This window comes from Oncorhynchus masou, chromosome 22 (assembly GCF_036934945.1).
Source record: "Oncorhynchus masou masou isolate Uvic2021 chromosome 22, UVic_Omas_1.1, whole genome shotgun sequence".
NCBI classification, from domain to species: Eukaryota; Metazoa; Chordata; class Actinopteri; order Salmoniformes; family Salmonidae; genus Oncorhynchus; species Oncorhynchus masou.
This window is the reverse complement of record NC_088233.1, coordinates 15722985-15747243: the sequence shown is the minus strand read 5'-3', so window position 1 is coordinate 15747243 and position 24259 is coordinate 15722985. Positions and strand designations below refer to the sequence as shown.

Below are 24259 nucleotides of genomic sequence, written 5' to 3'. Positions count from 1 at the left end.
GCAAATATTTCTCTCTTCTTCTTGGTACTTTTCTCAGTGTGTGAATTCACCAGAACTCATAATGCAGCCGGAGACCCAGTGGACTCTTTGTCCACCAAAGCTGTTGCTTGTTAATTTCTCTACCATAAGCAACCTTCAACGTCATTTTAGAGAATTTGACATTACGTCCAACCGGCCTCACAACCAGACCAAATGTATGGCGGCGTGTGAGCAACCGGTTTGCTGATGTCAACGTTGTGAACAGAGTGCCCCATGGTGGTGGTGGGGTTATGGTATGGGCAGGCATAAGCTACGGACAATGAACATAATTGCATTTTATCTATTCAATTTGAATGCAGATACTGTGACGTCATCCTGAGGCTCATTGTCATAACATTCATCTGCCACCATCACCTCACGTTCCAGGATGATAATGCACGGCTCCATGTCACAAGCATCTGTACACAATTCCTGGAAGCTGAAAATGTCCCAGTTCTTCCACGGCCTGCATACTCACCAGACATGTCACCTACTGAGCATGTTTGGGATTCTCTGGATCAATGTGTACGACAGCGTGTTTCAGTTCCCACCAACTTTGCATAGTGGGACAACATTCCACAATCAACAGCCTGATCAACTCTATGCAAAGGATGTGTCGCATTGCATGAGGCAAATGGTGGTCTCACCAGATACTGGACTGGTTCTGATCCACACCCCTACTTTTCTTTTTCAAGGTCTGTGACCAACAGATGCATATCTGTATTCTCAGTCATTGAAATCTATAGATTAAGACCTACTTCATTTATTTCAATTGACTGATTTCCTTATTCGAACTAACTCAATAAAATCTTTGAAATTGTTGCATGTTGTGTTTATATTTTTGTTCTGTAAACCTCTACCTCCCTCTGAATATGCCTCTCCTTTCGCTCTCTTACCTAAAGTCCTAAAACAATTCGAAAGGCCTTGCTGCCAGTCTTCAGAGAAGCTACAGAGGTGGCATGCATGGCTGACAGTTACAGATGGATGGTGACATACACATGCCTCGACTTCCCATGACCTTGGTTGACCTGGTTCGACATAGACAAACCATCAATCAGTCTCACTGGATGAAGGCCATTGTAACAGTGAGAGGTCAGGAGCTGTAGCATTCCTCATACAAAACACTAAATTAGGCTAGACCGCAGGAATTTCGCATTATAGCGCAATTGACATTTAAAGGTAATATCCGATTAAGCCGACATATGTAGTGTTTACCGTTAATGAGGTCTCCGCGAATGCGGGGAAAAATACTATTTCCTTTAAAAAAGGTGCATAGCTGAAAAAAAAAGAGGCTTTAAAACGGGTCATACCAGGGATGTGCTCTATACAACAGTCTCTACTGTAAAATATTGTTGTTCTGTTTAACCTGGGCATAGTGTATCATGAAGAGGGAGAATTTGAACCTCAATGATTGAGACAGTGAACGTTCCCTTGGAGACTAGTGTACGCTTACTGCCCTCTAGTGAAAAATTACAGTCAGAGTACCATAGTAATACTGTATAGGGACCCAAACTGGTGGGGGGCAAAGAAGGTGGAAACTAGCATGACGTGTAGTATAGAGCTATGCAGGATTTCAACTGGATGACCCATTTAAGGTTTAAAACCACCCATTTCTCCAACGAAGTGCAGTTGTAAAGAAAAAACACTACCGTTTCTAAAACAAGGCAAAGACCAAACAGGGTTACAGCATCTATAGTAGCTATGCATTGTATTTGTAGAGGGTCATTTCACATGTAAAATATAGTCATGTAAAATATAGTCATTACAACAAAAAAATACATACTATTCAATTAATATATATATAAATTGATCCACTTGAATTTAGGCACAAATTAAGTGAACAAAATGCATTCCTATGATTTAGTTACGTACGCATTTTTGCAAAATAATTTTACAATCAATTCTGTAAACAGTTCCATCATCCAGTTGATAGTCCAAAGGATACCGTGCCATCTATATTATATATATATATCAAAAAATACTGTTTCAAGGTGCAAATGTGCAACCAAAACAAAACACTAAGGTCATAGTATAGTCAAGGTCTACAAAGACCAAGCCTAACATTTTGTGACACGTAAAAAGCTGTTCATTTCAGGAGAGTTGTAACTACAAAAACACAAGTCCCAAACTTCCCTGGTTTTCCAGAAAAAAAATAGATTCTGGGAATCTTTCAACCAGGATTTCTGGAACTTTGCAACTTTACTAGGAAGAGAAGCCTCTGGCAGATCATGATGATCCAGATGCATGCATAGAGAGACATTAAAAAAAAGTGTTTTAAGGACAACACCGCATGAATTTAATAAAATATCACTACAAATACTTCTCGCAATGCAAAATAAAATGAGCAAGACGTAGATGTCTATGTACAGGTATGAAGGTGTTATGGCAACGTTTCCTAAACTCATTCCTCAGGACCCCATGGGGTGCAAGATTTGTTTTGCCGTAACACTATACAGCTTATTCAAAATATCAAATCTTTATGATTAGTTGAATCAGCTGTGAAGTACTAGGGTACAAACCAAAATGGGCACCACTTGGGGCCCCAGAGGACCGAGTTTGGGAAACCCTGTGTTATGAAATCCTTACATACAGTGCCTTTGAAAAGTATTCAGACCCCTTGACTTTTTAAAATGGATTAAATAAACAAATCCTCAGCAATCTACACACAATACCCCATAAAGACGACGCAAAAAAAAAAAAAAAAAAACAGGTTTTTAGAAATGTTTGCAAATTTATAAAAACATTTAAACAGAAATACCTTAAGTATTCAGACCCTTTACTATGAGACTCAATTGAGCTCAGGTGCATCCTGTTTCCAATGATAATCCTTGAGATGTTTCTAGAACTTGGAGTCCACCTGTGGTAAATTCAATTGATTGGACATGATTTGGAAAGTCACACCTGTCTATATAAGGACCTATAGTTGACAGTGCATATCAGAGCAAAAACCAAGCCTTGAGGTCGAAAGAATTGTGTTGAGGCACAGATCTGGGGAAAGGTACCAAAATATTTCTGCAGCATTGAAGGGCCCCAAGAACACAGCGGCCTCCATCATTCTTAAATGGAAGAAGTTTGGAACTAACAAGACTGTTACCCAATGGTCACTCTGACAGAGTTCCTTTGTGGAGATGGGAGAACCTTCCAGAAGGACAACCATCTCTGCAGCACTCCACCAATCAGACCTTTATGGTAGAGCGGCCAGATGGAAGCCACTGCTCAGTAAAAGGCACATGACAGCTCGCTTAGAGTTTGTCAAAAGGCACCTAAAAGACTCTCAGACCATGAGAAACAAGATTTGTCTGGAGGAAACCTGGCAGCATGGTGGTGGCAGCATCATGCTGTGGGGATATTTTTCAGCGGTTAGGACTGGGAGACTAGTCAGGATCGAGGAAAAGATGAACAGATCAAGGTACAGAGAGATCCTTGATGAAAACCTGCTCCAGAGCGCTAAGGACCTCAGACTGGGGCAAAGGTTCACCTTCCAACAGGACAACGACCCATAAGCACACAGCCAAGAAAATGCAGGAGTGAAGTCTCTGAATATCCATGAGTGGCCCAAAAATAGCCCGGATTTGAACCCAGTTGAACATCTCTGGAGAGACCTGAAAATAGCTGTGCGGCAACACTTCATCCAACCTGACAGAGCTTGAGAGGAATGGGAGAAACTCCCCAAATACAGGTGTGTCAAGCTTTTAGCGTCCTACCCAAGAAGACTCAAGGCTGTAATTGCTGCCAAAAGTGCTTCAACAGAGTACTTAGTAAAGTGTCTGGATACTTATGTAAAGGTGATATCTGTTTTTTATTTGGGGTATTGTGTATAAATTGACAAGGGAAAAAAACACTATTGAATCAATTTTATAATAAGGCTGTAACCTAACAAAATGTGGAAAAAGTAAAAGGGTGTGAATACTTTCCGATGGCACTGTAGGTCAGTACCATTCAAATAAAGTGTGATCCAGCTAAAGCCTTTACCCAAGGTTTTGAAGAATCATGAAGACAATCTAAATGCTACCTATGCCATCTACGCATGTACACAAAGAATCAATTCATATTTCAACTCCTTATAATACAAATTCAAATGTGGCTTTTAGCTATGAATCATAGTGGTACACTATCAATACACAAGGCAATGGAACTGAACATTTTTCCTGAAAAGTAAAGAGTATGTGCGCCTATATATGTATTCAGGACAGAAAATAAATCTTTCCTACATCAAACTGTACTAGACTCTGCAGTATCAGAAAGTAGATGGAGACTGTCTGTTCAATGTTTCTTCATGGTAGAGATAAGAGCAGAAATGTGGACAATACAGATTTCTGTCTAATAATGTATTGGCAGGCAGTCTCCCGTCTCAGTACTAACCAGGCCTAACCCTGAACAGGCGTGTTCTGGGTGTTATGGCCACAAGCAGTTTTTTTTAACCTAGTTTTCTCCCCGAATTAGGTCCCTTGGCATCTCTGCAACTCCTCAATGGGCTCGGGAGAGGCAAAGGCCAAGTCATGAGTCCTCCGAAACATGACCCGCCTGGCTGGCTGCCTTCTTACCACACCGCCTGCTTGAGCTGGATGTCAGCCGCACCAATATGTTCAATTGACAACGGGATTCAGCTTGCAGTTGCCCGGCCCTATCACAAGGAGTTGCTAGAGCATGATGAGCCAAGGAAAGCCCCACCGGCCAAACCCTCCCCTACCCCCCCAGACAGTGATGGGCGAATTGTGCGCCCTCCTATGGGGCTCACGGTCCATTGTGACAAAGCCTGGGATCTCATGTTTAAAACACAGGGTGGGAAAAAAAATGTAATCATGCTTTCTCAGGTTAATTTAACAGATAGACAGTCTATTCAGTAGTAGGTTACTTACTCCAGCCCTAGATGGACTTTAGAGGGGCAGGTTTGGTGGTACAGTGAGACCTGTCATAACAAGTATAAATCTTACTGGTTCCCACTAGGGCTGAGACAATACCAGTATCACAAAAAAAATGTCCATGACCAAAACACGAAGCAGATCTAACTCTGGTCTTTTAATAACCTGCTGTATGCGAGATATTGTTTGCTACAGCTTGGAAAATAAATACATGTGACTCTGGATGACAACACAATTACATTTGATTCCAACATTAGGGATGTTTTCCTAAAGTTAATTCCGCTTTGTGTTTGGTTTCCTTGCCATGATACTAACAAGTATGGTAATACTGGTATCATCCCGGCCCTAGTTCCCAGTCCAGCCTCTTCACTTGTAAGTGTGCATGCGGCGCTCAGCAGCTGCCGCTAACTTTCTGCGTCGCAGGGTCATAGAGTCTAAAACTGAGCCTGCTGGGATGTCATCCTCAAGAGAGGGCAGACCTTCATCGTACTCATCATCGTCGTTCATAGCAGCAGCATTTTCCTCTGGGCTCTTGCTCAGATATCTCCTGAGAGGGGCGCAGGAAAAGAGGAGCAGGTTTAAGTTTAAGACCTCTGCTGGGTTCTTAGGGTTACAGTTTAGCCAGGATGTAGACATGAAGCTAGGGTTGAGCAGGGATGTGGACATGAAGCTAAGGTTAGGGTTGAGGCTAGAGTTAGGGTTGTGGTTGAGGCTAGAGTTAGGGTTGAAGCTAGGGTTAAGGTTGAGCCGGGATGTGGACATGAAGCTAGGGTTAGGGTTGAGGCTAGGGTTGAGCAGGGACGTGGACATGAAGCTAGGGTTAGGGTTGAGGCTAGGGTTAGGGTTGAAGCTAGGGTTAGGGTTGAAGCTAGGGTTAGGGTTGAAGCTAGGGTGAAGCTAGGGTTAGGGTTGAGCCGGGACGTGGACATGAAGCTAGGGTTAGGGTTGAGGCTAGGGTTGAGCAGGGACGTGGACATGAAGCTAGGGTTAGGGTTGAGGCTAGGGTTGAGCAGGGACGTGGACATGAAGCTAGGGTTAGGGTTGAGGCTAGGGTTGAGCATGGACGTGGACATGAAGCTAAGGTTAGGGTTGAGGCTAGGGTTGAGCATGGACATGAAGCTAGGGTTAGGGTTGAAGCTAGGGTTAGGGTTGAAGCTAGGGTTAGGGTTGAAGCTAGGGTTAGGGTTGAGCCGGGATGTGGACATGAAGCTAGGGTGGTATTTAATATTGGCTTTTTAATTTTTTTTATACTTTGGCTCAGCTTGATTTAGCTTGCCTGGTGCAATGGAACCAATAGAATAGTCCCAAAAGTGCAACTGTAGACCCTGCCCATCTAACAAACTGTATTTGAAAGAAGACAGGTACTATTTAAAGCCAGGCATGTTAATGTCCTGGTGCCGGGGGACATGTCTATTGGTGAGCTAATGGGGTCAGTGCTGCTCAGAGCCTCATGACCAGGTCGTATTATTAGCCATCGCTGACAATAGTGAACAGTACCATTAACAGGAGCATGAGAAACACAATGAGCCGAATGGAATAGAGCAGCATGAAAAGGTGAAAAGCACAGGGTACGACCCCTTTAGCATACAATACCAAATATTCTAACAAAAACACCAATAGGCAAGTGGGCACAAACAGAGCATAGAAAGGTAGTAAATATGATAAAATAGACAATTTGTGTCATTTGCAACATCCATAATAGATTAATTTGAAATCCAGGCTAGCAGGTTAAGAACTGGAAGTGTTCCATTAAAGTCAGTGCTTTCTTTTTAACTTTAAATAAGCAGATCCAGTACCTCTGTGCTCGTAGCAGTAGCTCATCTTTCCTCTGTAGCAGTATCTTCTGTCTCTCCTCGGCTGACTTGGAGAAGCGGCTGCCTCTGACCTCAAAGTCCTCCACCTCGGGGGTCACGAACTCTGAACTCCCGCTGGCCCCACCCACATCTTGTGGGGAGAGGTTGACCTGGGAGGCGGAGTGATCCACAGGCTGGAGAGGGAGACCACAGACATTTTAAGCAGACCTGGAAGTCAGGTATGCTCTTTTTATTTTATTTTTATTTCACCTTTATTTACCCAGGTAGGCTAATTGAGAACAAGTTCTCATTTGCAACTGCGACCTGGCCAAGATAAAGCTTAGCAGTGTGAACAGACAACAGAGTTACACATGGAGTAAACAATTAACAAGTCAATAACACAGTAAAAAGGGGAGTCTATATACATTGTGTGCAAAAAGCATGAGGAGGTAGGCGAATAATTACAATTTTGCAGATTAGCACTGGAGTGATAAATGATCAGATGGTCATGTACAGGTAGAGATATTGGTGTGCAAAAGAGCAGAAAAGTAAATAAATAAAAACAGTATGGGGATGAGGTAGGTGAAAATGGGTGGGCTATTTACCAATAGACTATGTACAGCTGCAGCGATCGGTTAGCTGCTCAGATAGCACATGTTTGAAGTTGGTGAGGGAGATAAGTCTCCAACTTCAGGGATTTTACAATTCGTTCCAGTCACAGGCAGCTGAGTACTGGAACGAAAGGCGGCCAAATGAGGTGTTGGCTTTAGGGATGATCAGTGAGATACACCTGCTGGAGCGCGTGCTACGGATGGGTGTTGCCATCGTGACCAGTGAACTGAGATAAGGCGGAGCTTTACCTAGCATGGACTTGTAGATGACCTGGAGCCAGTGGGTCTGGCGACGAATATGTAGCGAGGGCCAGCCGACTAGAGCATACAAGTCGCAGTGGTGGGTGGTATAAGGTGCTTTAGTGACAAAACGGATGGCACTGTGATAAACTGCAAACTTACTGTACTCTAAACTTACTGTGTAAGTCAAGTGTCCCAAGAAGGCTTTTCAAGACATTTTGGGTATCGGCTCATGGGATGAATTGACCCTGAACTCTATTTTAGCCCTTCCTTATGTTAATGTCACATCCAAGGAGACCACATAAGCACCCACACAACCAGCGTGTGGAGTTCCCTGTAGCAGTGTGGGACTGACCTGTATGGGGAAAGGAACCACAATGCGTCCGTCCAGGATGTTGTCAGTGGTGACCTCTACAGAGCGGGTCAGCTGCAGATCCTGCAGCACAAGATGGTAGGGAACCTCCGGAAACATCTCCCCGATTTGATGGGCCTAAAGATAGCGAGAGAGGAGATGTAGCATTATTTCAAACATCTAATGTAGCCTCCTTTCTTTACCTCATTATCTTCATTGTTACTGACATGAGAGAATAGCACAGGTGAAAGTTAACAAGAATATAATGAGACACTGGTAAAAAGAAAAACAAGTAATGGATGGACCCCAGAAACACTGACCATGGCATTGAGCTGGGAGTTGTTGGCCTGTTGTACGATTCCCAGGATGTTGGTTGTGTGCATCACTTCCACAGAGAAACTGGGCAGCCAGCTGGCAATGCGAGAACCTAGTAGGGGTGAAATACATGCACGGTCAAGCTCATTAGATATTCACGGAGAGGAGCCCTCTCTAATCTGTATATGGATTTAGAGTGGTGAGAGAAAAGTCTGAATAGTCACCAACTGTGTCAGATTAACCACTGAGAGGATGTCTATCTGCATATTTTATGGGTGTTACTCTTGGCCCTAAAGATACTGAGGCCTGATCCAGAAAACAACAAAACTAGTAGGGACTACAGATGTCATTTAGTTTCATAGCCAACACTGACATTTACATTGATGAGTAAAGAATGACAGGGTTAACTACTGTAATCAAAAATATCCTGTCAATGGGGGTGGGGCCTGAAATAGTCCCATGGGTTTGGGACAACAGGTCATTATGGTGCCCCATCTGAATGGGAGTCCCTCATGTGGGGTGGCCCAGGGGACCCTCCTTGGCCCGGTCCTTTTCCTTGCCCTCAATGACATGAAGCTGCCAACCCTGTGTGGAAATATTTATTTTCTAGATATGTGGTAGTAGAGTAGTGGCCTGAGGAAACACACTTAATGTATTGTGTAAAGTGTTATGAAATGTAATGTAATATTTGAAGTTGTATATAACTGCCTTAATGTTGCTGGACCCCAGGAAGAGTAACAGGAACTAATGGGGATCCTTAATAAATACAAATACAAAGCTGCCACCCACACCATGTCTTTATAGTATTGTTGTTTGTATACAAAACATTAAGAACACCTCTTTCCATGACATAAACTGACCAATGGCTGCACCATTGAGAGCATCCCGACTAGCTGCATCGCCGCCTGGAATGGCAACTGCTCTGCATCCGACCGCAACATGCTACAGAGGGTAATGTGTATGGCCCATCACTGGGGCCGAGATCCCTGCCATCCAGGACCTCTATACCAGGTGGTGTCAGAGGAAGGCCCTAAAAATTGTCAAAGACTTCAGCCACCCAAGTCGTAGACGGTTCTCTCGGTTACCGCACGGCAAGCAGTACCGGAAAGCCCAGTCTGGTAACAAAAAGCTTAACAGCTTCAACCCCCAAGCCATAAGACTGCTGAACAGTTAATCAAATGGCTACACAGACTATTTACATTGACACCATTATTTTATTATTATTTGTTGCACTAACTCTTGCACAGGCTTGATGTACACTCAGTGGAATCCACACACACAAACTACTCTGTTATTATCTATGCCTAGTCACTTTACCCCAACCTACATGTACATATTACCTCTACCTCGTACCCCCGCATATTGACTATATAGTCAAGTTATTGCTATTTTATTGTGCGTTACTATTTTTCCTTTAGTTTATTTAGATTTGTTTTCACGGTAAGGTTGTATTTGGCGCATGTGATAAATAACATTTGATGTCACTTGTTAAATCCACTTCAAATCAGTGTAGATAATGGGGAGGAGACAGGTTAAATAAGGATTTTTAAGCCTTGAGACAATTGAGAGATGGATGGTGTATGTGTGCCATTCAGAGAATGAATGGGCAAGACAAAATATTTAAGTGTTTTTGAACAGGGTATGGTAGTGGGTGGTAGGCACCCCGGTTTGTGACAAGAACTGCAACACTGTCAGGTTTTCACACTCAACAGTATCCTGTGTATCAAGAATGGTCCACCATCCAAATTACATCCAGCCAACTTGACACAACTGTGGGAAGCATTGGAGTCAACATGGACCAGCATCCCTGTGCAATGCTTTCGACACCTTGTAGAGTCCACTCCCTGATGAATTGAGGCTGTTCTGAGGGCAAAGGTGGGGTGCAACTCAATATTAGGAATGCGCTCTTAATGTTTTGTACACTCAGCGTATATTGCATATTTTAACATTTAATATAATACAAAGTGTTTTACTGGTTTAGGATTTTACTATTTAATTGGTGTACAATTCATTCTGACTGAGAGAAACCAATAAAGCCTACTACTTATTTACATACTTTTAAAGCACCAAAACATGTACGCAAAGCAATGTTCTAGAATATTGGACCGTTGGCTTTGATACTTTTCGAATTCTCAGCACGGCTCAAGCAATTTCTCCAACTGTCAACACACTCAAATGAATATAGAGGACACATACCGGAGATACGTTGGTTGGGAATTTAGTGCGTCCCCCGTAGACGGTGGTCTCAGAAACGCATAGCTATGTCACAATGGGATGCGGGACTATGATTTGCACTTAAGCCTAAATGTTGATTAATGTCTCCTGTCCCTGTGAAATAAATTGGTTCTGATTCTGGGTGCTAGTAAAAAAGTAAGTATACTGGGTGAGTGTTGGGGCCTCACCATCAAAGTGGAAGAAGTGGTTGTGTTGGTTGAGGTGTTGCCTTGCATCTGGCCCGGGGCCTCCAGGGCCCATGTTGTCTTCCAGCATTGGCTGCCTCTCCTCTCTCTCTCCTCCAGCCCCCTCGCTGATGTTCAGAGACATACGGCACGTGGGACACGACGTGTCCTGCTCCAACCAGGAACGCAGGCAAGAGCTGGGCACACAAAAACACACTTAATAGTGACCATAATAATGCTTTGATTTTATGTAGCACTAGGCACAATGTTAAATCATGATAATGGACTGGAGTTATGTATAGCAGAATAGATAGTTGTGGTTGCTGAAATGCACACTGCATGGGGGTTAAGTGTTTTTGCATATCTGCTCACTTGTGGAAGAGATGTCCACAGGGCAGCTTGCGTGCTGTCAACATGGAGTCCCAGCAGATAGCACAGTCATCATTGTTCGCTACCAGCTCATCAGAGGTGGCCACAGCAAACCTGCAATCAACAATATACTTAGAAGAACAATATTTTGCCCATTTTCTTTTCAGATCATGGAAATTAATCTTTTGCTTTCCACCTTTTGCCTTCAAATATCCCTCAGAGCATAGATGGATACAGCTATAATGTAAATAAATACAGGTACTGTTCAGTATGTAGAAAGATAAAGCTTGACTGAGGAACAAACCTGGCCTCCATGTTGTTGATGACACGGAGGTAGTTCTTGTGGCGACGGATTCTCTTCTGCACCTCATGGAACAGGTAACGCAGCTGCATGAAGATCACCAGGCTGGCCATAGAGAGCCAGATGTTACCAAACAGCTGAGAGGAGAAGGGGAGAAGAGGGAGAGAAAGAGGAGAAAAGAGCAGAGGAGAGGAGAAAGAGTTGGTAGAAAAAAGACATTCTGGTTACAACATGAAGGGACCTACAGATAAATGGACACTAGTAACAAGTCAAATAGAAACATGCCACTCGTGTGCAGTTGTTTTGTGTGAAAGTGAGTGGATGGGAGGATGGGTGTTGAACTCACCAGCATGTGGATGTGGTGCATAAGGTCCAGCCCCAGTAGAGCCAGCTCCATCACAAAGTCAGTGTAGTAAACGTAGGATCCTTTACTCTCCCAGGTGCCCTCATGGTTCAAGTCCCACAGGTGGATAAAGTACCTGGAGGAAGCAGGAACAGGTGTTCAGTGCGTGCAGCCTTTTCAGATTGTTGCAGGCTTTGGATTTTCCATTTATATTTAGAGGTTTGACGTTAGCACGTGGGGCGCACAGACTGGTGTCACTTCGTTAGTCAGCTTGTGTTACACCTGTGCTGGTTTGTCATCTTGTTAGTGGGAAGGTGTTTCACCTGTGCTGGCCCAGGTGATTTTTAAGAGTGGCTGGCCCAGTGCTCCAGTTGTCTGGAGAGATGTGGAAGGTCAACTCCCTATTAGATTTCTAGAAAAACAATCCTTTATCTGATCTTCCCCGTTTTTGTTTTGCTCCAACATTTTGGTTTGCTTCTTGTCTTTGAGTTTGGTGTGGGTTTTTATTTTATTTGTCTCTTAGTGGGCACATTAAGTTGGTGCTCATGGTGGGTGTATTTTAGGTTCCAGTTGTTGCTATGCAACTTTCAGTGGACAGCCCCAAGAGTATCTTTCAGAACCCTTCCTAAAACACCACCTCTTTAATTTTGTTTGATGTCAGTGACTATTTGTTAGATCCCCTTTCTGTTTGAGTGCCATGTTTGGTTTTCATGCTGGGGAACCTTAACAAGATGTACCACTAGTTGGTAATGGTTTATACAAGATATACAATATTTTGGCAATTGCCTGCACAATCACTTACCGGATAATGACATGTCCAGTTCTAACGGACACCAGCATACACTGAAAGGAAACATAAGAAAACAATGGTCTGGTTAGATAATGGGGAGCATCATCAGATAAGACGATGTATACATTAAAAACAGGCAGATAAGCACTACACCGCAAATGTTTATCCATATAGAATAGAGAAACAAAGGCAAGAGGACCCAAAATACTTTTTAAATGTCGCCTCCATCTCAAAAAGCATTGGAGAAACATTCCTCTCCTGAGGCGAGGAGACACGATGAATCAAGAAAAAACAGTTGAGATCCACCTGGGGAGCGGGCTCCAGGCATCCTACCTCAGCGGCCATGAAGGTGACGGTGTGTACGCCGTGGGGATTTCCCAGGAGCCCACAGAGCAGAGCCAAGCCACAGCAGGTCAGCAGCATACCCACCAGCAGGGTCAGAACCCTCACATGGCTGTCCATAGGAGTGGTGGGTGAGAATGACAGCTGTAACAACACACACAAGACTCAATGATAAAGTACGATACTGCCGTGGATGATAATAGAATATCATAACATTAAAAACCCTATTCATGAACCGGGGAAATTAGAGTTTGTTTTACAAAACAAAGACACTATTGATTATCCTTACAGATATTGGCTAAATACAAATGATGAAACAATATTGTGAGAAGAGGATAACTCCTATATTAGGACTATTGGAAACGAACATATTCAAAGCGGTCCTTGCAGAGCTGGACCATGAGGTGCATGAAGACGAGGACAGCAAACCACAGACACCACATCACCACCTCCTCCACCGTCTGAACGTTGAGCACCCCGAAGATGAAGATAAACTTGTAGAAGATGAAGTTCCAGAACTTGTCCTTTAGGTGCTGTTTCGACAGAGAAAGCAGCCAGGGCAGATAGGGCATTTACAACATTTGATTTAGTCGCAATAGCTTTCTTGTTTTGAGGAAGGATTGTTGACATATTTTACAGTTGTATCTAAAAGCATAATTGAGCAATGATTTATCAAAGATTGGCATATTTATTACATTTTGGCCTTACCCAGGCATCTCATCTGGGTTTCGTGAGGATTTAATTCAGCTGCATAATAAAATGTTTATGATAGTGGCCTCGATCTTAGCATGCATATCTCAATGACTACTAATGAAATTACATTCCCATTATACCCCAGTTACAGGGGACCTGGCAGTTTGCAGTAAGTGTTTCAAAGAAAAACATTAGGCTACCTGGTTAATGAATGACATTACCTAGAAAAACACCAAACACATTCCTACTTACCTGTTTTTCACTGACACGGAGCTGCCCAAAGACAATGCACTGGATCATCTTTGCAATCAGCATCAGGACACAACAGGCTGTATTCACCATCACCTGATCAACATGACATATTGAATTGAACGTTAAATCAGCCATCAAATGAAACAGCAAATTGACACTATCCCAAATCCATTATTTCAATATCAAGGTAAAAGTTTGTCCCGGGTTACGAAAGTCTCAATTGCAATATCAGCACAATATCTAGCGGACGAATCTCCACGGTACAGGAAGTTTCTGATGAACTTCACCAACAGTGTGGAGCCAAGACCAAGCTTTCTGGAATATACTGTACAAAGTCAAAAGTTTGGACAATCCTGATGAATTTACTGTGTTAAATGAGGCCTCACCTCCTGGTTACACGAGTGACCATATCCCCCGTGCATCCCGCAAAGGCGGGGGTGTTGCTAACATTTACGATAGCAAATTTCAATATAGAAATCTATGCAGCCTACTCAATCACTTTTTATAGCTACTGTTTACAGGCCTCCTGGGCCATACACAGCGTTCCTCATTGAGTTCCCTGAATTCATATCGGACCTTGTAGTCATAGCAGATAATATTCAAATTTTTGGTGACTTTAATATTCACATGGAAAAGTCCACAGACCCACTCCAAAAGGCTTTCCGGAGCCATCATCGACTCAGTGGGTTTTGTCCAACATGTCTCTGGACCTAGTTTTGTCCCATGGAATAAATGTTGTGGATCTGAATGTTTTTCCTCATAATCCTGGACTATCGGACCACCATTTTATGACATTTGCAAATGCAACAAATAATCTGCTCAGACCCCAACCAAGGAGCATCAAAAGTTGTGCTACAAATTCACAGACCACACAAAGATTCCTTGATGCCCTTCCAGACTCCCTCTGCCTACCCAAGGACGTCAGAGGACAAAAATCAGTTAACCACCTAACCGAGGAACTCAATTTAACCTTGCGCAATACCCTAGATGCAGTTGCACCCTAAAAACTAAAAACATTTCTCATAAGAAACTAGCTCCCTGGTATACAGAAAATACCTGAGCTCTGAAGCAAGCTTCCAGAAAATTGGAACAGAAATGGCGCCACACCAAACTGGAAGTCTTCCGACTAGCTTGGAAAGACAGTACCGAAGAGCCCTCACTGCTGCTCGATCATCCTATTTTTCCAACTTAATTGAGGAAAATAAGAACAATCCTAAATATATTTTTGATACTGTCGCAAAGCTAACTAAAAAGCAGCATTCCCCAAGTGAGGATGGCTTTCACTTCAGCAGTAATCAATTCATGAACTTCTTTGAGGAAAAGATCATGATTATTAGAAAGCAAATTACGCACTCCTCTTTAAATAACCTCACATGGTCTCTCCTATCATTGCTACACAGTTAATCTTCTCCTTTCCCCCTTCTGATGACCAGGTGGCGAATCGCATCTCTGCATGTCTGGCAGACATATCAGTGTGGATGACGGATCACCACCTCAAGCTGAACCTCGGCAAGACGGAGCTGGTCTTCCTCCCGGGGAAGGACTGCCCGTTCCATGATCTCGCCATCACGGTTGACAACTCCATTGTGTCCTCCTCCCAGAGCGCTAAGAACCGTGGCGTGATCCTGGACAACACCCTGTCGTTCTCAACTAACATCAAGGCGGTGGCCCGTTCCTGTAGGTTCATGCTCTACAACATCCACAGAGTACGACCCTGCCTCACACAGGAAGCGGCGCAGGTCCTAATCCAGGCACTTGTCATCTCCCGTCTGGATTACTGCAACTCGCTGTTGGCTGGGCTCCCTGCCTGTGCCATTAAACCCCTACAACTCATCCAGAACGCCGCAGCCCGTCTGGTGTTCAACCTTCCCAAGTTCTCTCACGTCACCCCGCTCCTCCGCTCTCTCCACTGGCTTCCAGTTGAAGCTCGCATCCGCTACAAGACCATGGTGCTTGCCTACGGAGCTGTGAGGGGAACGGCACCGCAGTACCTCCAGGCTCTGATCAGGCCCTACACCCAAACAAGGGCACTGCGTTCATCCACCTCTGGCCTGCTCGCCTCCCTACCACTGAGGAAGTACAGTTTCCGCTCAGCCCAGTCAAAACTGTTCGCTGCTCTGGCCCCCCAATGGTGGAACAAACTCCCTCACGACGCCAGGACAGCGGAGTCAATCACCACCTTCCGGAGACACCTGAAAACCCACCTCTTCAAGGAATACCTAGGATAGGATAAAGTAATCCTTCTCACTCCCCCCTTAAATGATTTAGATGCACTATTGTAAAGTGGCTGTTCCACTGGATGTCATAAGGTGAATTCACCAATTTTTAAGTCGCTCTGGATAAGAGCGTCTGCCAAATGACTTAAATGTAAATGTAAATGTTAAATCTGCGTATTCCTTCAAAGCTCAGTTGTCCTGAGTCTGCACAACTCTGGACCTAGGATCAAGAGAGACACTCAATTGTTTTAGTACAATATCTCTTGACACAACGACAAAAATAATCATGGCCTCCAAACCATCAAGCTGCATACTGGACCCTATATTCCAACTAAACTATAGAAAGAGCTGCTTTCTGTGATTTTATTTATTTATTTATTTATTTTATTTTACCTTTATTTAACCAGGCAAGTCAGTTAAGAACAAATTCTTATTTTCAATGACGGCCTAGGAACAGTGGGTTAACTGTTCAGGGGCAGAACAACAGATTTGTACCTTGTCAGCTCGGTCACGAGTCCAACTCTCTAACCACTAGGCTACCCTGCCGCCCTACTATGTTGAACATAATAAACGGCTCTCTATCCACCGGATGTGTACCAAACTCACTAAAAGTGGCAGTAATAAAGCCTCTCTTGAAAAAGCCAAACCTTGACCCAGAAAATATTTAAAAAACAATTGGCCTATATCGAATCTTCTATTCCTCTCAGTCTGGTTTTAGACCTCATCATAGCACTGAGACTGCACTTGTGAAGGTGGTAAATTACCTTTTAATGGCATCAGACCGAGGCTCTGCATCTGTCCTCGTGTTCCTAGACCTTAGTGCTGCTTTTGATACCATCGATCACCACATTCTTTTGGAGAGATTGGAAACCCAAATTGGTCTACACGAACAAGTTCTGGCCTGGTTTAGATCTTATCTGTCGGAAAGATATCAGTTTGTCTCTGTGAATGGTTGGTCCTCTGACAAATCAACTATAAATTTCGGTGTTCCACAAGGTTCCGTTTTAGGACCACTATGGTTTTCACTATATATTTTTACCTCTTGGGGATGTCATTCGAAAACATAATGTTAACTTTCACTGCTATGTGGATGACACACAGCTGTACATTTCAATGAAACATAGTGAAGTCCCAAGATTGCCCTCGCTAGAAGTCTGTGTTTCAGACATAAGGAAGTGGATGGCTGCAAACTTTCTACTTTTAAACTCGGACAAAACAGAGATGCTTGTTCTAGGTCCCAACAAAGAGATCTCCTGTTGAATCTGACAATTAATCTTAAATGGTTGTACAGTCGTTTCAAATAAAACTGTGAAGGACCTTGGTGTTACTCTGGACCCTGATCTCTCTTTTGACAAACATATCAAGACTGTTTCAAGGACAGCTTTTAACCATCTACGTGACATTGCAAAAATATGAAACTTTCTGTCCAAAAATGATGCAGAAAAATATATCCATGCTTTTGCTACTTCTAGGTTAGACTACTGCAATGCTCTTCTTTCCGGCTACCTGGATAAAGCACTAAATAAACTTCAGTTAGTGCTAAATACGGCTGCTAGAATCCTGACTAGAACCAAAAAATGTGATCATATTACTCCAGTGCTAGCCTCCCTACACTGGCTTCCTGTTAAGGAAAGGGCTGATTTCAAGGTTTTACTGCTAACCTGCAAAGCATTACATGGGCTTGCTCCTACCCATCTCTCTGATTTGGTCCTGCCGTACATACCTACACGTACGCTACGGTCACAAGACGCAGGCCTCCTAATTGTCCCTAGAATTTCTAAGCAAACAGCTGGAGGCAGGGCTTTCTCCTATAGAGCTCCATTTTTATGGAATGGTCTGCCTACCCATGTGAGAGACGCAGACTCGGTCTCAACCTTTAAGTCTTTACTGAAGACTCATCTCTTCAGTGGGTCATATGATTGAGTGTAGTCTGGCCCAGGAGTGTGAAGGTGAACGGAAAGGATCTGGAGCAACGAACTGCCCTTGCTGTCTCTCCCTGGCCGGTTCCCCTCTTTCCACTGGGATTCTCTGCCTCTAACCCTATTACAGGGGCTGAGTCACTGGCTTACTGGTGCTCTTTCATGCCATCCCTAGGAGGCATGCGTCACTTGAGTGGGTTGAGTCACTGATGTGATCTTCCTGTCTGGGTTGGGCCGTGGAGGAGATCTTTGTGGGCTATACTCCGGCCTTGTCTCAGGATGGTAAGTTGGTGGTTGAAAATATCCCTCTAGTGGTGTGGGGGCTGTGCTTTGGCAAAGTGGGTGGGGTTATATCCTTCCTGTTTGGCCCTGTCCGGTGGTATCATCAGATGGGGCCACAGTGTCTCCTGACCCCTCCTGTCTCAGCCTCCAGTATTTATGCTGCAGTAGTTTGTGTCGGGGGCTAGGTTCAGTTTGTTATATCTGGAGTACTTCATGTCTTATCCGGTGTCCGGTGTGAATTTAAGTATGCTTTCTCTAATTCTCTCTTTCTCGCTCTCAGAGGACCTGAGCCCTAGGACCATGCCTCAGGACTACCTGGCATGAGGACTCTTTGCTATCCCCAGTTCACCTGGCCATGCTGCTGCTCCAGTTTCAACTGTTCTGCCTGCGGCTATGGAATCCTGACCTGTTCACCGGACGTGCTACCTGTCCCAGACATGCTGTTTTCAACTCTCTAGAGACAGCAGGAGTGGTAGAGATACTCTTAATGATCGGCTATGAAAAGCCAACTGACATTTACTCCTGAGGTGCTGACTTGCTGCACCCTCGACAACTACTGTGATTATTATTATTTGACCATGCTGGTCATTTATGAACATTTGAACATCTTGGCCATGTTCTGTTATAATCTCCACTCGGCACAGCAAGAAGAGGACTGGCCACCCCTCATAGCCTGGTTCCTCTCTCGGTTTTTCTTTTTACTACATTGTAGAATAATAGTGAAGGCTTCAAAACTATGAAATAACACATATGGAATCATGTAGTAACCAACAAAAAAAAGTGTATATTTTATATTTGAGATTCCTCAAAATAGCCACCCTTTACCTTGATGACAGCTTTGTACACTCCTGCCATTCTCTCAACCAGCTTCATTAGGTAGTCACCTTGAATGCATTTCAATTAAAAAGGTGTGCATTGTTAAAGATATGTTGTGGAATTTCTTTCCTTCTTAATGTATTTGAGCCAATCAGTTGTGTTGTGACAAGGTAGGGTTGGTATACAGAAGATAGCCCTATTTGGTAAAAAGTCCACATTTTAGCAAGAACACCTCAAATAAGCAAAGAGAAACGACTGTCCATCATTACTTTAAGACATGAAGGTCAGTCAATCTGGAAAATGTCAAGAACTTGAAAGTTTCTTCAAGTGCAGTTGCAAAAACCATCAAGGACTATAATGAAACTGGCTCTCATGAGAACCGCCACAGGAAAGAAAGATCCATAGTTACTTCTGCTGCAAAGGATAAGTTCATTAGAGTTACCAGCCTCAGAAATAAGCAATTAACTGGACCTCAGAATGCAGCCCAAATAAATGCTTCAGGAGTTCAAGTAACAGACACCAACTGTTCAGAGGAGACTGTGTGAATGAGGTCATCATGGTCGAATTCCTGAAAAGAAACCACTACTAAAGGACAACAATAATAAGAAGCGTGCTTGGGCCAAGAAACATGAGCAATGGACATTAGACCGGTAGAAATCTGTCCTTTGGTCTGATGAGTACAAATTTGAGATTTTTGGTTCCAACCTCCATGTCTTTGTGAGACGCAAAGTACGTGAATGGATGATCTCCGCATGTGTGATTCCCACCGTGAAGCATGGAGGTGTGATGGTCTGTGATTTATTTAGAATTCAAGGCACACTTAACCAGCATAGCTACCACAGCATTTTCCAGCAATACGCCATCCCATCTGTGTTGCGCTTAGTGGGACTATGATTTGTTTTTCAACAGAACAATGACCCAAAACACACCTCCTGGATGTGTAAGGGCTACTTGACCAAGGAGAGTGATGGAGTGCTGCATCAGATTACTTGGCCTCCAAAATCAACCAACCTCAAGCCAATTGAGATGGTATGGGGTGAGTTGGACCGCAGAATGAAGGAAAAGCAGACAACAAGTGCTCAGCATATGTGGGAACTCATTCAAGACAGTTTGAAAAGCATTCCAGGTGACTACCTCATGAAGCTGGTTTCAGAGAATGCCAAGAGTGTACAAAGCTGTCACCAAGGCAAAGGATGGCTACATTGAAGAATCTCAAATATATTTTGATTTGTTTAACACTTTTTTGGTTACTACACGATTCCATGGTGTGGTATTTCATAGCTTTGATGTCTTCATTATTATTCTACAATGTAGAAAAAAGTTTTAAAAAGAAAAACCCTTAAATAAGTAGGTGTGAATAAGTCGGTGTCCAAACGTTTGACTGGTACTGTAGCTTGGACTATATCAATTCACCCAAGGTTAATACTTCAAAAAATATTAAAACACCCACCTTGTACCTATGTTTGTCCTCTGTAGATGGTTGCCTTTGTTTACTGAAATCTATACCTTTTCAATAAACAAGCAAATACCACCACTGATTATTTAATTGTTGAAATTCAATAGGCACATGCGCATTTACACTGAGTTGCCATCTTAGAGCAACACCGATGAGCAAACAGTCGGTAGTTGTATGTGATTAACCCTTTATTGAAAAAGTATGGATTTCAGCAAACAAATAAAAGGCAAGCAACTACAGAGGATAAACATAGGTACACATTGGCGGTTTCATAATTTATATTTTTTGAAGTATTGACTTCAGGCAAATCAATGTGGTCGGAGCTAGATTCCGCAAAGCCTGTTCTCAGCTCCACGCTGTTGGTGAAGTATATCATTAAACATCCTTTACCATGGAGTGGAGTTTAGTCCGCTACACAATATTCAGATAGTCATGCTTTGAATTGTACTGAATTATCAACAAACCACAGGAGCAGAGTTCATGAACTTACCCAAACAAAAACAGTGTCTGAGACCAGGTACAACCGGACAGTGGCTGCCACATCGCTAAGGCTGGTGATTGGGTCCTCATCAACATCATCACTTTCTACAGGAGAACTGCTCTGTGTCTGTGTGTACTCTACTGGCTCTGGGACAGTCCAGTAGCCACTCAATATTGATCCAGCGAGAAATACAGCACTCAGAGCTGTGTATGTCTGCAAACTGGGCCATGGAAATCTCTCCAAAAACAGCAAAGGCATATTGACTGGTGCAAGGTTTGCCACTTTGGAAAGTTCAGATAAATACGTATTGAGTGAACACCTATTTCGAGAGATTCTTTTATCAACTAGTGATTTAAAGATGAAATGTCACTTTTTGGAAGACCCCACCAAAATACACATAGAAATTTAAGTAATAGATATGTAATTCGAAAGTCCAAGAAGCGGTAGATATGTTGTGTGCGCTATATCTTTCCTTCCCGTTTTACATTTTCTTTTTTACTTTCAGTTCAATACACCAGCTTCAAACAGATAAATACTATGTTTTTTGGTTATTGAAAATATATTTATCGACGGTTTATATGGTACACTGATTCTGTTATCACAAACTGAAATTAGGCGAACTATTAGAATTTTAGCAAGCAAGCAGGAAATGGCGCAGCGATTTATGCGTAGTGCACATTTAATTTAGCGTTATTTAGAAAACGTTAACTTAATTATCTCGTTTGTAGCTAATACCGTGGTAACATTTGATATGTATCCTCATTGGCTGGCTGGCTGGCTAGCTAGCTAGGTATATGGACGACTGGTAAATCAACAACAGTTTAGCTAGCTAGTAACCAGGATTAAAAACTCTTGACATTTCGTCCACGCTGATAACTATGTACGATGTCGCCAAATACCAACTGTATATCGGCGTCTCTGAAAAAAACGTCAAAAGGCTTAACTGTGTCGACCCTCCTATTGCATGTTGCTGTAGCAATATCTCAGAGTTTCCACTTTATTGCGTCTATTTCGGTGTACTTCCGGTTTTGGAGCATCTGGATTCCTTTCTGGATTGGCTGGATCAGAGAGCGCTCGAGTTACATAAAAAATATCAGAATTTGTCTGCCTGTGTGAACGCAGCCATGTTGTCTCAGCAAGGGACCTCATTCAGAGTAAGGCATCATACCTACAGTGCCTTCAGAAAGTATTCATACCCCTTTACTTATTCCACATTTTGTTATGTTACAGCCTGAATTCAAAATGTATTAAATATATGTTCTTCTCACCCATCTACACACTACGCACAATACAACAATGACAAAGTGAAAACATGTTTTTAGAACTTTTAACACATTTATTGAAAATTAAATACAGAAATATCTCATTTACATACATTTTCACACCCCTGAGTCAATACATGTTAGAATCACCTTTGACAGCGATTACAGCTGGGAATGTTTATGGGTACATCACTAAGAGCTTTGCACACATGAATTGTACAATATTTTCACATTATTAATTTTTAAAAATGTTCAAGCTCTGTCAAATTGGTTGTTGATCATTGCTAGACAGCCATTTTCAAGTCTTGCCATAGATTTTCAAGCAGATTTGACTCAACTGTAACTAGGCCACTCAGGAACCTTCAATGTCCTCTTGGTAAGCAGCAGTATAGTTGGCCTTGTGTTTTAGGTTATTGTCCTGCTGAAAGGTGAATTTATCTCCCAGTGTCTGTGGAAAAAATACTGAACCAGGTTTTCCTTTAAGATTCTGCCTCTGCTTAGCTCTATTCTGTTTATTTTTATCCTAAAAAACTCCCTAGTCCTTGCCAATGACAAGTATACCCATAACATGATGCAGCCACCACCATGCTTGAAAATATGAAGAGTGTGTTGTGTTGGATTTGCACCAAACATAACACTTTATATTCAATCAAATCAAATGTATTTATGAAGCTTTTTTTTACAACAGCAGATGTCACAAAGTGCTTATTCAGAAACCCAGCCTGAAACCCCAAACAGCAAGCAATGCAGATCTAGAAGCATGGTGGCTAGGAAAAACTCCCTAGAAAGGCAGGAACCTAGGAAGAAACCGAGAGAGGAACCAGACCCTGAGGGGTGACCATTCCTCTTCTGGCTGTGCTGGGTGGAGATTATAAGCGTACATGGCCATTAAGGCCAGATCTTACTTCAAGATGTTCAAATGTTCATAGATGACCAGCAGGGTCAAATAATAATCACAGTGGTTGTAGAGGGTGCAACAGGTCAGCACCTCAGGATTAAATAGCCACAGGCAAAACAGCAGAAACTGGATCAGCAGCACGACCAGGTGAACTGGGGACGGACACAGCAAGGAGTCATCAGGTCAGGTAGTCCTGAGGCATGGTCCTAAGGCTCAGGTTCTCTGGGAGGGGAGAGAGAGAGAGAGATGGGTGCATACTTAAGTTTACACAGGACATCAGATAAGACAGGATAATTACACCAGATAGGACAGACAGACCCTAGCCCACCAGCACATAGACTATTGCAGCATAGATACTGGATGCTGAGAATGGGGTGGTCGAGGGACACTGTAGCCCTGTCTGACGATACCCCCGGACAGGGCCAACCAGGCAGGATATAACCCCATCCACTTTGCCAAAGCACAGCCCCCACATCAGTAGAGGGATATCAAGAGTCCACCAACTAACTACCCTGACACAAGGCTGAGTATAGCCTTCAAAGATGTCCTCCACCGCACAAGCCCGAAGGGGGGCAAAACCGGACAGGAAGATCACGTCAGTGACTCAAACAACTGAAGTCTGGCACGTTGTGACACACTCTTAGGGACAGCAGCTTGCAAGTTGCATTCGAATGGCTACTGTTGGCTAACACCTCTGTCCCGAAGCAAGCACCAGTTAGCCTTGAGCTAGCCTTAAGCTAGGACCATCTGCCGGCTAGCCGAAGAGGTCCACCAGCTAATTCTTGGGCTCCAATAGCTCTTTTGCCAATTGGCCTGGACCCTTTATTGCCGACACGGAGCCCCATCGATCCATCATGACTGGTCTGCCGATGTAATCATCCGAGGTGGTTTCAAAACGCTCTTCCGTTGCGACGTCACCGAAGGACCATCTGCTAGGCCCCGGCCCGCTAGCTGTCGTCATGTCTCCAGCTTGCCTATCGTAGGTAGCAACTACCGAACAGCTCCCTGACTCACCTATTGCTGCTCATTGGACCCTGTGATCACTTGGCTACACATGCCTCTCCCTAATATCAATATGCCTTGTCTATTGCTGTTTTGGTTAGTTATTATTGTCTTATTTCACTGTAGAGCCCCCCTGCCCTACATGCCTTAGATAGCTCATTTGTTCCACCCCCCACACATGCGGTGACCTCACCTGGCTTAACTGGTGCCTCTAGATAAAACCTCTCTCATCATCACTCAATGCATA

General features: G+C 43.4%; 1 protein-coding gene across 1 annotated transcript; it reads right to left on the bottom strand.

Moving 5' to 3' along the window:
- Positions 1 to 1709: 1709 nt before the first annotated feature.
- amfra (autocrine motility factor receptor a) lies at positions 1710 to 21890 on the bottom strand. The gene is made up of 13 exons (XM_064929395.1): positions 20860 to 21890; positions 13681 to 13773; positions 13104 to 13268; positions 12727 to 12879; positions 12406 to 12446; positions 11607 to 11739; positions 11264 to 11397; positions 10963 to 11073; positions 10594 to 10787; positions 8197 to 8303; positions 7880 to 8014; positions 6677 to 6867; positions 1710 to 5427 (listed from the first exon to the last, which is right to left on the bottom strand). The coding sequence occupies exons 1-13, from the start codon at positions 21106 to 21108 to the stop codon at positions 5247 to 5249; spliced, it is 1887 nt and encodes a 628-aa protein (XP_064785467.1). The 5' UTR covers positions 21109 to 21890; the 3' UTR covers positions 1710 to 5246.
- Positions 21891 to 24259: the final 2369 nt, after the last annotated feature.

Coding starts and splice junctions, on each gene's coding strand:
- amfra (XM_064929395.1), bottom strand. CDS start 21,108: ATGCCTTTGCTGTTTTTGGAGAGATTTCCATGGCCCAGTTTGCAGACA. Junction 12,880..13,103: donor GCAAGGACCGCTTTGAATAT/GTTCGTTTCCAA, acceptor GTGTTGTTACAG/CTGTCATTCTCACCCACCAC. Junction 12,447..12,726: donor TCACCTTCATGGCCGCTGAG/GTAGGATGCCTG, acceptor GTTTCCTTTCAG/TGTATGCTGGTGTCCGTTAG.